This window comes from Galeopterus variegatus, unplaced genomic scaffold (genome assembly GCF_000696425.1).
Source record: "Galeopterus variegatus unplaced genomic scaffold, G_variegatus-3.0.2 Scaffold7517, whole genome shotgun sequence".
Lineage (NCBI taxonomy): Eukaryota > Metazoa > Chordata > Mammalia > Dermoptera > Cynocephalidae > Galeopterus > Galeopterus variegatus.
Window position 1 is genome coordinate 495 of NW_007733628.1, and position 13,170 is coordinate 13,664.

At 39.0% G+C, this 13,170-nt stretch overlaps 1 protein-coding gene across 1 annotated transcript in view; it reads left to right on the top strand.

Moving 5' to 3' along the window:
* Nucleotides 1-404: 404 nt before the first annotated feature.
* STPG2 (sperm-tail PG-rich repeat containing 2) overlaps nucleotides 405-13,170 on the top strand; it is a gene marked incomplete at its 3' end in the record, with an annotated part of 145,085 nt that continues 132,319 nt past the window's right edge. Inside the window, exon 1 of the mRNA XM_008592030.1 lies at nucleotides 405-584. Within this exon, the coding sequence (XP_008590252.1) occupies nucleotides 405-584 (180 nt within the window). The remainder of the gene's footprint in view (nucleotides 585-13,170) is intronic.

The following is a 13,170-nucleotide window of genomic DNA, read 5'->3' on the forward strand; positions in this document are numbered from 1 at the left end:
ACAGTTAAGGCTGTGCTAGGTGTGCCTAGTTTAAAAACAGAGGTCCGGACAGCGAGGACAGTGCCGCCCCGGGATTTCCTCAGAGACTGTCGTTCTCCCTTCTGGAGGAACGCGGCCTTCCAATCCCCGGAGGGCGCTTGAAAGACCCTCAAACAGGGGTGCCGTCGGGCTCCACCCCTCCGGGATATGCCAGCTTCGTCCAGGTCCCTTTGAACGCGGGAGGAACAACATCCCCCAGGTCAGAAAGTATAAGTCCAACTGAGTTGGCTGCTGCACCGCCAACCTAGCCCGGCGGAGGCTCCGCGGTCCCGGGGCCCGCCGCCCGCTCCCGCCACTTCGTCAGTCTCGGGGAGAACCTGAGCCGAGGCGCTCCCTTTGGATCGAGGGCGCCCTCCCGACCGGGCATGCGCGCGAGGCCGGGCTGGTTTTCGGTCATCTGCCCTGGGGGAGGAGACCGGAGGAAACCTTGCGTTTCTCCGCCCCGGGTCTTGCCCCGACCGCTCTGTGATTGGGGCGAGGAATCAGGTCGCTCTCCTGAGGCTGCATCGACCGCAGTCCTGCGAGGGAGAGGGGCGCAGTCAGCGGTACAGTCTGTGCGAGGAAGAATAGCTGAATCGATGTTTCTTTTTTTCCCTTTTCAGATTTTACTCTTTCAATCCAGTGTTGAGAAGCGGCTTTTTGTTTTTCTCCATTGTCAGAGTCGGATCAGTTTGTTTGTATGACTGATATTGTAAGCACACAAGTCAGAAGGGGCCCTGTAATTTGTTAAGCAGAGAGCTGATTTTATGTGATTTTCCTAAAACAAAAAATGAAACAATAATTTAAAAGAGGTTTGGTAAAACAGGAAAACACAATTTAACTACAGAAATCAAAGATATTGGACTTTTCCAATGCCACGATAATCAGGCACCTCACTCTTTAAGATAAGGATGCTATTCCTGTTTTCCTCAAAATAATCTTACACACTGAATTGGTTTCCTACGGCGGCCGTAACAACGTACCACAAATTGAATGGCTTGGTACAAAAGAAATTATTGATAGTTATGCAGGCCGAAGTCTGAAATCAAGGTCTAGGCAGGGCCATGTTCCCTCTGAAGGCACTAGGCAAGGATTTCATCCAGGCCTCGCCTAATTTCTGATAGTTCCTTGGCTTGAGGCAGGGTAACCCCAGTCTTCACACCGGGTTCTCTCTTAGTACTTGAGTGTCCAAATTTCCGATTTTTAGAAGGACACCAGTCATGTTGGAGTAGGTCTACCCTACTCCAATATGACCTCATTAACTTTAGTTATATCTGCAGTGACCTTATTTCCAAATAAGGTCACATTCTGAGGTACTGAGGGTTAGGACTTCAACATATGAATGGGGGTGGGGCACAATTCAACTTATAACACACCAATACAAGCTCCACCCTCCCCCTCCCCACATCTGCCATGTTCCACATTAATTGTTTTAAGTTTCCAGAAGACTGCCCCGGGCCTTTGTATTGCTGCTCCTCATTTTTTGTCCCTCTTTCTTTCCTTAACCTTCATTAATCTCTTCCAGATTGGAAAATTCACTTCCTTTACTTTTCCTGCTATTTCCATTTCTAACTATATATAGAGCATCTTTTTCTATATTTCATTTGGATGTATGAATTAAAATTAGCAAAACTATCTAAAGTGGCTTTGTGACCTCCCAACTGAAACTAGTTTAAGTGCCTTTTTTGTTCTGCTTGAATCCACAAGCCATCCCCCCAGCCTTTCAACCAATTAAAACCTCAAGGTTGTTCAGGCATAAACTAAGTCCTGGTGCTCTAGTGTGTAACCATAATGAGACCCAAGACTAACTGCTACATGCAGAAGTGGATCATTTAAGGACTGGTATAATGCCTACTCCTTTCACACACATTACTTCCACTGCCCTCATCTTTCTTGTCCTATCTTATTATAGGAATATAACATTTTTTCATGTCTTTACTTTCTTCCTTTATCTTTTTATTCAAAAATTACCTGTCTGAGGCCTTCCATAGCCATCTTATCTAAAATTTCAATTCTCCCTTCCCCTTCATATCCCTATTTCCATTCTTTGTTGTTTTCCTCATCACTAAGATAGTACAAGGGTACTTCAAAAAGTTTGTGGAAAAATAAAATTAAAAGATAATATGAATCTTTTCATTAACTTTTTGAAGTACCTTCATATATATTTTGCTTTTTGGCTGTCACCCACATTTAAATGTCGGTTCCCCAAGGGCAGGAATTTTTGTCAGCCTTATTTGGCATTATATCCCTGGTGCCAAGAACAGTGCTAACACATAGCAACTGATTAATAAAAATTTGCTGTATCAATGAAAGTCTTCATTCTTTCAGAGATTTTATCCTGAAGAAGAGCAAGAATGGTATTACTGCTCTCTTTGTAAACTCGAGCACCTCACCAAGTAAAATTAGTTATTGAGTGAATATAATGAAGATGATACCTGCTCTCTGTGTGTTGTTTCTATTTTAAACTATAAGTCCTCTTCTGGGTGGAAACTTTGTATTCATCCACTCGTATAATTCATGGAGATTTCTTGAGTGCCTGTTATGTACCAGGCTTTACGATATGCACTAGGGACTTAAAAAAAATCAAATAAACTATGGTCCCTGCCCTGAAAAAACTCATATATTTGAAAAATTGTTATGATAATACTTCTGGTTATTGATCACAGAAACAGCTAGAAAGTATTTTCCTGATGTCAGGAGTTCTTTTTGGTGGTGGTGGGGCAACTGCCCAGTTTAGGGGTCTGAACCCTTGACCTTGTTGTTACAAGGCGGTACTGTAACCAACTGAGCTAACCAGCCAGCCTAGGAGATTTTTCTAGAAATCAATATACTGGTGCCGATACTACAGGTTAGGCAATGGTCAGTATTTGATTAGGCCTGCTACAAAATAAAGAAGGAAATTCTGAAAGAGTTTTTAGAGGAGGAAATTCTAAAAGAGGTTTTTAAATTCTATCCAGGAAATATTATATTCATAAAGTATCACAGATTTATTTGGATAACAAGTTCTGTTGAAAATTGGTTTATGATTAGCTAAATAGCTGTGAACTGGGGAAAAAGTATCAAGTAAAATGTCTATTAGAAAAGATCGGGGCAGTACATTTTGGCAAGGTTTATAACATAACTAATCTCATTGATGCATGTAACCTTAAAGAGGTTAAAAGGTGATTTAAGTTCTTTAAAGGAAAGGTACTGGGAGGGGTAGAGCAAAAGAAGTAGAAAGAGAAGAGAGAGAATGTTCTTTAAAAGAATAATAGAGGGCCGGCCCGGTGGCGCACTGGATAAGTGCGCCGCTTGGGAAGCGTGGTGGCGCTCCCGCCCAAGGGTTCGGATCCCACATGCAGACCGGTTCCCGCTCACTGGCTGAGCGAGGCGCGGGGGCAACGTTGAGGGTTGCAATCCCGTTCGGTCCGGTACGGGGGCAACACTGAGGGTTGCGATCCGTTGCCGGACACGGAAAAAGACAAAAAAAAAAAAAAAAAAAGAATAATAGAGAACTGATTGCCTCTTCTTCCCCATGATGTTCTATATATCATATAAGGGAATCTCACTGGAGTAGTTAACTGAACTTTGCAGTGATAAGAAATGATTTGGCACTGAACAGTCTTCTGCCTAAACCATTTATTTTTAAAAGACCTCATTGGTGAGGTTAGGTTAGTTCAGGCTGAACAACTGACATCTTAACCTTGCTGTAACTCCTACCTCCCCCTCCCCCCATTTACTTATCTTAACCATTTTCTAAATCTTGTGAAATCTAAATTTTCTTTTTTTATAGTCTATGACCTCAAACTAATGTCTACACATTTTAAACAACTGTAGACCTAGATTATATACATTTTTTAGAAGGGACACACCACTTCAAAATCAGTCGAGGAGATATTGAGCATCTCTTCTGAGCTCAGCATGGTACTGGATGCTATAAGAAATAGCTATAGGTACATATCATGCAAAACAAGAGTGTAAGACAAGTGTATTTTTTAAGTCTCTTCCTATTAGAAAATGTCCTAAGTCTGTGAATGCTAACATACAGAGAAAATTAGTCAAAGAAATCAAAGATGGCTTCATAAGGAGAGGATACTTGAAGGATGGATAGAATTTATTTAGAGGTGATGGGAAGAAAGGAAACTCTTCCAAGAGAAGGAAATAGTATAAGCTAAGGCACAGATATGCCATATTCATAAGATCATAAAAAAGGGTAAATATTGGAGCATATTGGGAAATAAGATTGGAAGGATATCAAAGAAGTAGCGCGTTAAAGAAAGCAATATTTACTGTAATTTAAGTAATTTTAATTTAAATAATATTATCAAAGGAGCTGTGACAGACAAAAATGGCAGTGGGGAAGCAGCTTTATGTAACACTGTGTGGGAAGGCCACTCTCAGAACATGATAATTAATCTAAGACCTGAAGATAAGAAGGAGCCAATCATGCAAAAAGCCAGAGGAGGAACTTTCCAGGCACGGGGAGCTGCAAGTGCTGTAGGAAAACTGTGGCTATGTTTTAGGAATGAAAGGAGGCCAGAGTAATCGAAGTCTAGCAAAGAGGGAGAATGGCAAAAAATGATGGTGTAGAGGTAGTGAGAGTCAAATAATGTAGAAATTGGGGCTTTAGTGGGTGCCAATAAGTAAAACTCCTCTGTGTTACTCCAGAATTTAGAACTAAGTGGGAGATGGGACTCAGGAGTCAGAGATCAAAATAGCAACGTTATTATTGATCCTGCTGATTAGAGAACTGCCACAAAATGGGAGTCCTAATACCCCTCCCAAAGCCATTACCCTGAATAAATTTACCTTTGTCTTGTCCCAGGCCAAATAGAACTGCAGACTTCCCTCAGAGGGGCAGGCTACTTACCAAATGGCAGAGGACAATTAAGCTGTTCTGAGAGAACCCAAGACGTTTCTGAGCCACACATTCTCAGTTTCTGTTCCCCGTCTCACCAATGAGATAATTCTCTCTTCCTCTCAAGGGAAGAAAGCAGTACTAAGGAATGGGAATAGAGGAGGCAGTTACTGAGAGAGACCAGGAATGTTTCCATGATTTTCTCCCTATGGAAAGGAAATTCTCTCCTGTCTATAAAATGTGTGGAATGGGGAGATAAATATTACCCTTACACTCCCATCAGATAGGTCTGATAGGCCATGACACAGTTTGAACTTCATTCTAAGTACAAGTAGAAAGCATTGAAAGGTTTTCAGCAGTGGAGCTAAGACTGATATACAATTTGGAAAGATCCCTCTGGCTGCTGTGGAGACAAGTGGAAATAAGGGACGCTTCTAGAAGCCTGTTGCAGTGATCAGGGTGAGATATGCTGTGGCTGCACCAGGGTAGCTGTGGTGGAGAAGGAGAAAAACAAGAGGATTAGAGGTCTAGAGGCTTGCTGATCAGTTGGATTTAGGGGAGAAAGTAAAGGAGGAATTAGGTTTATTATGCGATTTCTGGTTTCAGTGACTGGATGGGTGGTAGTGCTATGTATTGAAATGAGGAAAATTGAGAGAGAAAAAAAGATGGCCACATAAACATACACCTTGGATTTGGCAATGCAAAGATTACTGGTGTTTTGGTAAGAATAATTTTTGTGAATACTGGAAAGGAAAGCCAGATTTAGAGTTTAAAGAAGGATTAGTAGGTAATTGCTTATGTACATTTTTAAAAGAATTTTTGCTATGGAAGTGAGCAAGAAATGACATAATAAGGGAAGATGAAACTTTGAAAGATTTTTTGTTTTTATACTGAAGGGAATAATCCATTGGTGGTGCAGTGTAGACAGAATAACTGGAGGAGACAATAACAGGAGGTACAAAACTTTTGGAAAGGCAAGAGGGGATGGGACCAAGAGCTCTAGTGGGGATAGAGGCCTGAGAGACGGACACCTGACATGAACCTTTGTAACAGGAGTAAAGAACATACAGATACAGATGGGTCGGTAGATTTGATGACACTAAGATGGAAAGTCTCCACTGAATAACTTCTATTTTATTTATGAATCATGAAGTTTTGTCATTAATGGAGGGTGATAAGCCAGATATCTTCTATGAGTGAGGTCACCTACATTACTAATGCCTTGAGAGGTCTGGAATGAGATGGCAGTCATGTCCTCACATTCTGGAACTATTACCACAAGACTATTTTTTACCTAAAACCAGACTTACTAATGCCTAAAAAGACTACTTATTAACTTAGGAAGGCTGAAAAATGTATCTTTTACTGTTACTATACATCTGTACATAGGATGTAATATGTACTATTACTCATACATGTGTACATAGGATGTAACCAAGAACCAATCATTACCCTATATAATACTGTGTAACCAGTGGAAAACCTGATGTACTGATTAAGAGGCTGCCTCGTCTCTTCCCCTTTGTTCCTTCCTTCTCTATGATTATAAAAATACTGAATCCTGGTCTGCAAATCAGAGCACGTGATTCCAGACTTCCTGAATTTGTGTCTTTCTGGACTGCAGTCATGTGTATTTCGCTTAAATAAACTCTCTGATACTTTAGCAGTGCCTGAGGTTCTTTTTCCAGATTGACAAAGGTAAGAAAAGAGGCACGGGAGGTAGGAGATTTGAGGAGAGAAGAGAGCATGCAGTAGTTGAGTCCAAAATTATGAGTGCAAACCTAAGGCAGAAATTAAGTAGTATTGCTGGACAGTGTTGAATGTCCACTAAAAGTTTGTAATTGATGAAAAGTGTAATATGTCAACCTGGTTGTGCTGTTTTCTTCAACATTTAATTGCTTATTGGAGATCCTGAAGTGGTTCAAGAATGGTTGCAGTGCAGGTAATAACACATGTAAACTGAAAGGATAAAATTTAAAAATTTTGAATTTCAGAGATTATTCGGTTTATAAGTTCTAGGGTATAACCATGGTAGCAGGTGGCTGAGGAGGAGTAGAGGAAACATTAAGAAGTCAAGAAACTGAGAGGAAGGTTCTGAGTCATCACATGGATTGCGATATTGAAATAGTAGAGCATGTTAAAAAACAATGTAGGAGTAAAGTGTGAGGCAGAAGCTAGGTCATTTTTGAGTAAAGAGGAATGGCCAAGAGATCAGCAGATGGTCGCAACAAGACTTAGAGAGAGATGTAGCCACATGGCATGAACTTTAAGAGAGCAGCGTCTGCAAGAGGACAACAGGGGGAGCATGGAGAATACCTACTCTATTTATTAGCCCTGTAGTATGTGGGGTGTGAGGGGAAAAGCTAATGTCATGTGAGAGGGCTATTGGATAAAATGCTGTACTCAAGTGGAAAGTTACTTTACAGTCAGAAAATGGAAGGGAAAGTTCCCAGAAGATGAAGTATGTAAGAGAGGATTCTGTTATCTATTGCTGCTTAATAAACTGTGCTAAAACTCAATGTCTTTAAAAAACAATTTAATGATTTCTCAAGACACTGTAGGTTGGCTAGGCCCAGCTGGCTGATTCTTCTGATTCACATGGTGTCATATGGGGCTGAAATCACCTGGGGCTTTGACTCGGTTGGAACATCCAAGATAGCTCATTAGCATATCTGATGGCTAGTTCTGTCTCTTTTTTTCTCTCTCTCTCCCTCTCTGCACCAACTTCCAGCAGCATAGTTGGACTTTTTAATGCAGCTGAGAGCTTCCAAAGGTGCAAAAATGGAAGCTGCCAGACTTTATTGAGGCTTAGAGACAGAACTGGCACAGCATCACTTCTGCCACATTCTCTTGATTAAAGTGAGTAACAGGTCAAGTCCATATTGAAGGGATGGGACTCATAATGATATCAGCATCAGGCAGTATGATCCACTGGGAAACATCTATGGAGATTAGCTACAACAAGAAGTTTAATGATCCCAGACTCAGAATATTTTTAGGGTGAAATGGAAAGTTTGCGGTAAGAGTAGGGATTCAGTCAATTTAGAAGATTATAGAGCAGTATGGGAATGGAACAGCAGGTTGTAATGGATGACAGTGGGACTTGTACTTCCAAAGATGTCTGAGGTAAACAGGAATTTGAGGCATGACAGGACTGGTTCTACTAAAGCAATGAGCTCTAAATTTTTTTTTTTTTTTTTGGCAGCTGGCTGGTATAGGAATCTGAGCCCTTGACCTTAGTGTTTTCAGCACCACGTTCTCCCAAGTGAGCTAACTGGCCAGCCCCAGATTTCTTTTTGATCATGTACCCCTAACTAAAAATATTTGAACACTCTCAAATATTGTAATTACATAATTATTAATTGTATATATTTAATAATGTTCTACTGTATTATAATAATATATAATACTTTCTAAAACCATGAGACAAAAATAAACTAAATAATAGTTTTCAAATTATTTTGTTTATCAATGGGTTAACAACCTTTCTGTCCTTTCTGGTAAGAGCAATTTGGCTTAAAAGAGCTAATCGATTTTTAAAATCTTGATTTAACACCTTGTGATTTAGTGTCTCAGGGGTCTGGTTCAAAGTTCAGTTTATTCCCATGTTGGTTTTAATGGCTTTTTTAGCTGAAAGAGCTATCCTATCTCATGAAAATAAGTACAGCCAGATGGTCGAAGTACACCATTAGTTGTGCTTGCTAAATCATGATACTCATTTTTCAATTCCATCCCCAATTACGCAAAAGGTTTTGTTGAAATTCAGCTAGCAAATATATATCATCCCCAATATCAGTCAGTTGTTCTTGAAAACTAATCATAAGTTATGGCATTTTTGTATTTTTAAGAAATTGGTTCAAAACCCATTTGAAACTTCTCATTTGGAAGATTTAAAAAAAACAATTTTAAAAACTCTTTTTACTCATTTTTAAGTGTGCAGATATTAAGAGTTTTTACATTTAAATTATTTTCAGCAACAAAATTACATAACAATGGAACATTTCCAAGTATCTTTTAAAAATTCTCTCTCTGTAGCACAAATGTCATTTGGACAGCAGTCACAGCAGTCACTTTCTCCTTCATTATTAAAAATGTCACCTTTACCTTGAAGGAACTGATTAAGAGTGTTATTTTTTTTTAAAGCTGACAGACACCTATACTTATAGAAAAGATCATCATATTGGTACCACTTGTCAATTTTTTTTAAAAGGTAAGTTACTTAGCATTTAGTTGGACAATCCTTTCTACAAGATAATTAGTGAACTGGTTACTGTGTGGTAAAAAGATTTTCATAATCAGCCCTTGTCTTATTACAAAGTATTACAAAAGCTGTATTATTATTTTAAAGTTCCTCTTTTATAAAAATTAACCACATTGACAAAATTCTGGGTAGCACATAAACTATGGTACACTGTATAATACTTGGAAATAAAATGAATTTATGAGGGTCTTGCTGCTAAGTCCTGCTGGGGCCACTTTATATACTATATGTTTGACTTCTAGAGCAATCGAGAACAACAGTGTTAGTAATTAAGTATTAGAAAAACATAAATCCCTTTATATTTTCTAGATACAAAATATAAATGTAAAGTCTAATATTTCCTTCTTGCTCTCCATTATTTCATTTTATACACCCCACTTTGAAAAACACATTCTTTGAGGAGGATGACTACTCATATTGCTCTAGCAATGTGGTCCTAAGTAAAACAGTAAAACAGCTCAGTAAAACACTGACTTTGAGGTGACTATTCCTTCTGGAGACACCTGATGTGACTGAGTATTCGTGCCAAAAAGTCTCAATGCAGCACAATTATTAAATACCAACTATATGCAGACAATGGTTTTAATGATGACTTTTATAATGAAAGAGGAATTGGGGAGGCGAGAGAAGGATGAAGATTGATACTAGCAGTTTATTTTTCTCACACAAAATTTTTTTCTATTTTTTCTTTCTTTCTTTTTGTTTTTTGTTTTTTCACACACAATTCTTAACCATCAAATCAGAGAAAAGAAAAACTATTCATTTTGCAATACCTCTGGGTGATAAAGTGGTCTGATCCAACTCCTAGTTTTCAGGTACATATTACACAAATGTGTCAATTCACTCATTCACTTAACATTTTTTCCAGAACTTTTGGCATATATTTTAGAAATGAAGCATTTGGTAAATTCAAGAATTTACCAAGTTTTTAACTAATAGTGGTGAACACTAAGCTAAGTGCCCAGGTTTTCTATCTAAAATACTTTTAAGAAGCTCTCCAGTTACTGAGATGGAATTTAATCAGTAACAAAATGTTAAAAACAAAAACAAAACACATACATCCCCCCAAACAAAAGTCACAACAGGATTTGTACCATCAGGGAAAAGCATGAACATCCGGATGCTGCAGTCAGATGATGCTGAGTTTGGAAATGACTGGTGGGTGGTTTGAAGCACAAAAAGTATCAGTCAAAAAGGAAGTTGTTGGAAACATTTGTCTTAGAACAAATAGGCATATTGGACCAGTAGCTTGCAGGCGAATCCTAGAATTTCTACAAACGGTTACATAGGAAAAGATCTTAGTTGTTTGGTAGTGATTATAAAATGGGCATTGGATGTAGGTGTCTGAAACTCAGTGGAGAAGAAGAGTTAGTGTTCTGCTTTAACTTACAATTCAGAGACTCTTCCTCTGCTGACCTCTAAATATCAGTGGGCCCTCTTCTCTTCCCTTTTTTCTCTTCTCTTCTCTCCTCTTCACACTCTTCCTAAATGTCTTCACTTGGTCGCAAGATTATTTGTCATCTCTGATCTTGACAATGAGCCTCAGATAGGTATATCCAGCTATCAACAATATTTCCTCTTACATGTCATAAACAATTCAAATTTCATATGTGAAATTTTATAACAGAAATTTTGATTGTCTTCCTACCCCCAATCTGTTTCCTTCCTAGTCTTTACCATCTCATTTTGTTTAAACCAAAAACCTAGAAGTCATTATTGATTCTTCTCCTTCCTTCTCTGTTGTTCCCCCTCCCCAATCCCTCCACCTTATCACATCTGATCCATCCAATTCTTCTTTCCTTCAAAACATATTTCACATCTGTCTACTTCTACCATTAGACCACCCTGGTCCAAGTCACTATCTTCTCATGCCTAGACTTCTTCAAGAGCCACCTAGCTCGTCCCTAATTTTTCGCTTGCTCCCTTACAATCTAATCTCCACACAGCAGCCAGAGTCATTATAAAATGTAAATCAGATCCATTACTCCCATGCTTAAAACTTTCTAAAAACTTCCTACCTCACTTAGAAGAAACCCAAACTTCTTACGCTGCTTATAAGATCTCAGGTGATTTATCCCATGCTTGCATTTTTGTCATCATTTTAAATCTTTTCCCCCTTATACTTCCTTTCTTGCTATTTCCTGAACACGTCAAGCTCATTTCTACATTACGGCCTCTAAAATAGCTGTTCCCTCAGCCAAGAATGTTCTTCCCTCAGATAGTTCCATAACTGCCTCCTTTTTGTCATTCAGGTCACAGATCAAGTATTTCAGAAGAATGCAGTTGCCTCACTTTTATAATGTACACAAGCAAATCTAAAATAGTCACTCTATGAAATCACCGAATTTTATTTTTTCATAACTTTGTTGTCTGATATTTTTGTTTATATTTGTTTGTTTTCTCCCTGTACTAGAATATGACAACAATAAGAACAAGGATTTTGCGTTTCTTGTTAATTGGCAGTGTTAGAACAGTTCCAGGCATGATTTTCTTTTAAGTATCAATTGCATGCTCTAATTGACTGCAGTGGTAGGGAGCTTTGAAGATGGAGCGTTATGAGCCTCATTAAAAATATTTTATATCTAATGCTATTTAATGGGAGAAAAGGCCATATCCAAGAACAGTTGTTCGGTAGTGGGAGAGATATCTAATAGAATAACTGTTTTCTAAAGAGTCTATTTAGACTTCTGATTCAGGGAATGAATGAATTGGCTCAGGGAACTCTTCTGAGAACAGCTATGTTGGTGACAGTGATAGGATTATATAGGAGATAAAACTCTGGCAGGGAGCCAACTCATTTGTTCAACTGATTATACTTGTGAGAGACTGGGAGGCTAGAATACAGAGATTGTATAAAAATAGCAATTATAGGAGAAATACAGGATAGAGCTGGATAGAATTCAAATTAATTTCATAAACACAGATCAGTTACTATGATATATGATTCATGTCTTCAAGAAAATTTACAATATAAAGATGGGGCAACCATGTACATAGTTAAATGGAGCCCAAGTTCTTCTTGGACTCACTTCATGCACACCTTCAGACCAGGCCACTCAGTATTGTTGAGAGTATTGCTTAGAAACATAGACTTACTAAAGGCTTAATCGGAAAACAGAGGAGGGAGTCAAACAGCAAAAGAGCCTAAAACTCCACTCTTTCTGCAAAGTTTTTCTTGTATAATTTTGCTTTATTCTTTCTGGTTCTTGTTCAGGATCTCCTCAGCAGTCTTTCTATCCACCTTGCTAAGGTCCCCTTTTCCCCTTCCCCCTTCTTAAAATCCAGACAGCTTGCATAAGTTTCTTGGCAAAGCAAAATCCGGTTGTCAGCCAAACTATGACCACCTATTTGTTCCTCAAGAACATTGTAGGATAGGGATGTGAGTGGGGAGAATGGCTCAACTTTTATGCCACAGATATTTTTGGAAAATGGAAAATAATCCAGTATTATTAGAGTTTGTTTCATGGTGGGGTTTAATTGGAAATAAATCTGAAAATTAGCTCACGGCATGATTAGCCTCGAATGCCATTCCAAACAGTTTTGTTTTAAAAGTCAATGGAAAATTTTGAAATTTTTTGAACGGAGATGTTTCATGATCGTATTTGTATTATAGGAAGATAACTCTGGGAACAATATGAGAAATGAATTAGAAAAATACACAACTTAAAAAAGGAACATAGCCTGCAGGTATTTCGAAGGTATTCAATGAGGAGGATATAAAATAGAGTATTGGGGGGCCGGCCCGGTGGCGCACTGGATAAGTGCGCTGCTTGGGAAGCGCGGCGGCGCTCCCGCCCGAGGGTTCGGATCCCACATACAGACCGGTTCCCGCTCACTGGCTGAGCGAGGCACGGGAGCAACACCGAGGGTTGCGATCCCGTTGCCGGTCCCGGAAAAAGACAAAAAGGCAAAAAAAAAAAAAAAAAATAGAGTATTGGAAATGATGTGGAGAAAACAATTTCTAGATACATTTTTTTTTTCCTTTTTGTCTTTTTCCGTGTCCGGCAACGGATCGCAACCCTCAGTGTCGCCCCCGTACCAAACCCGGACCCCC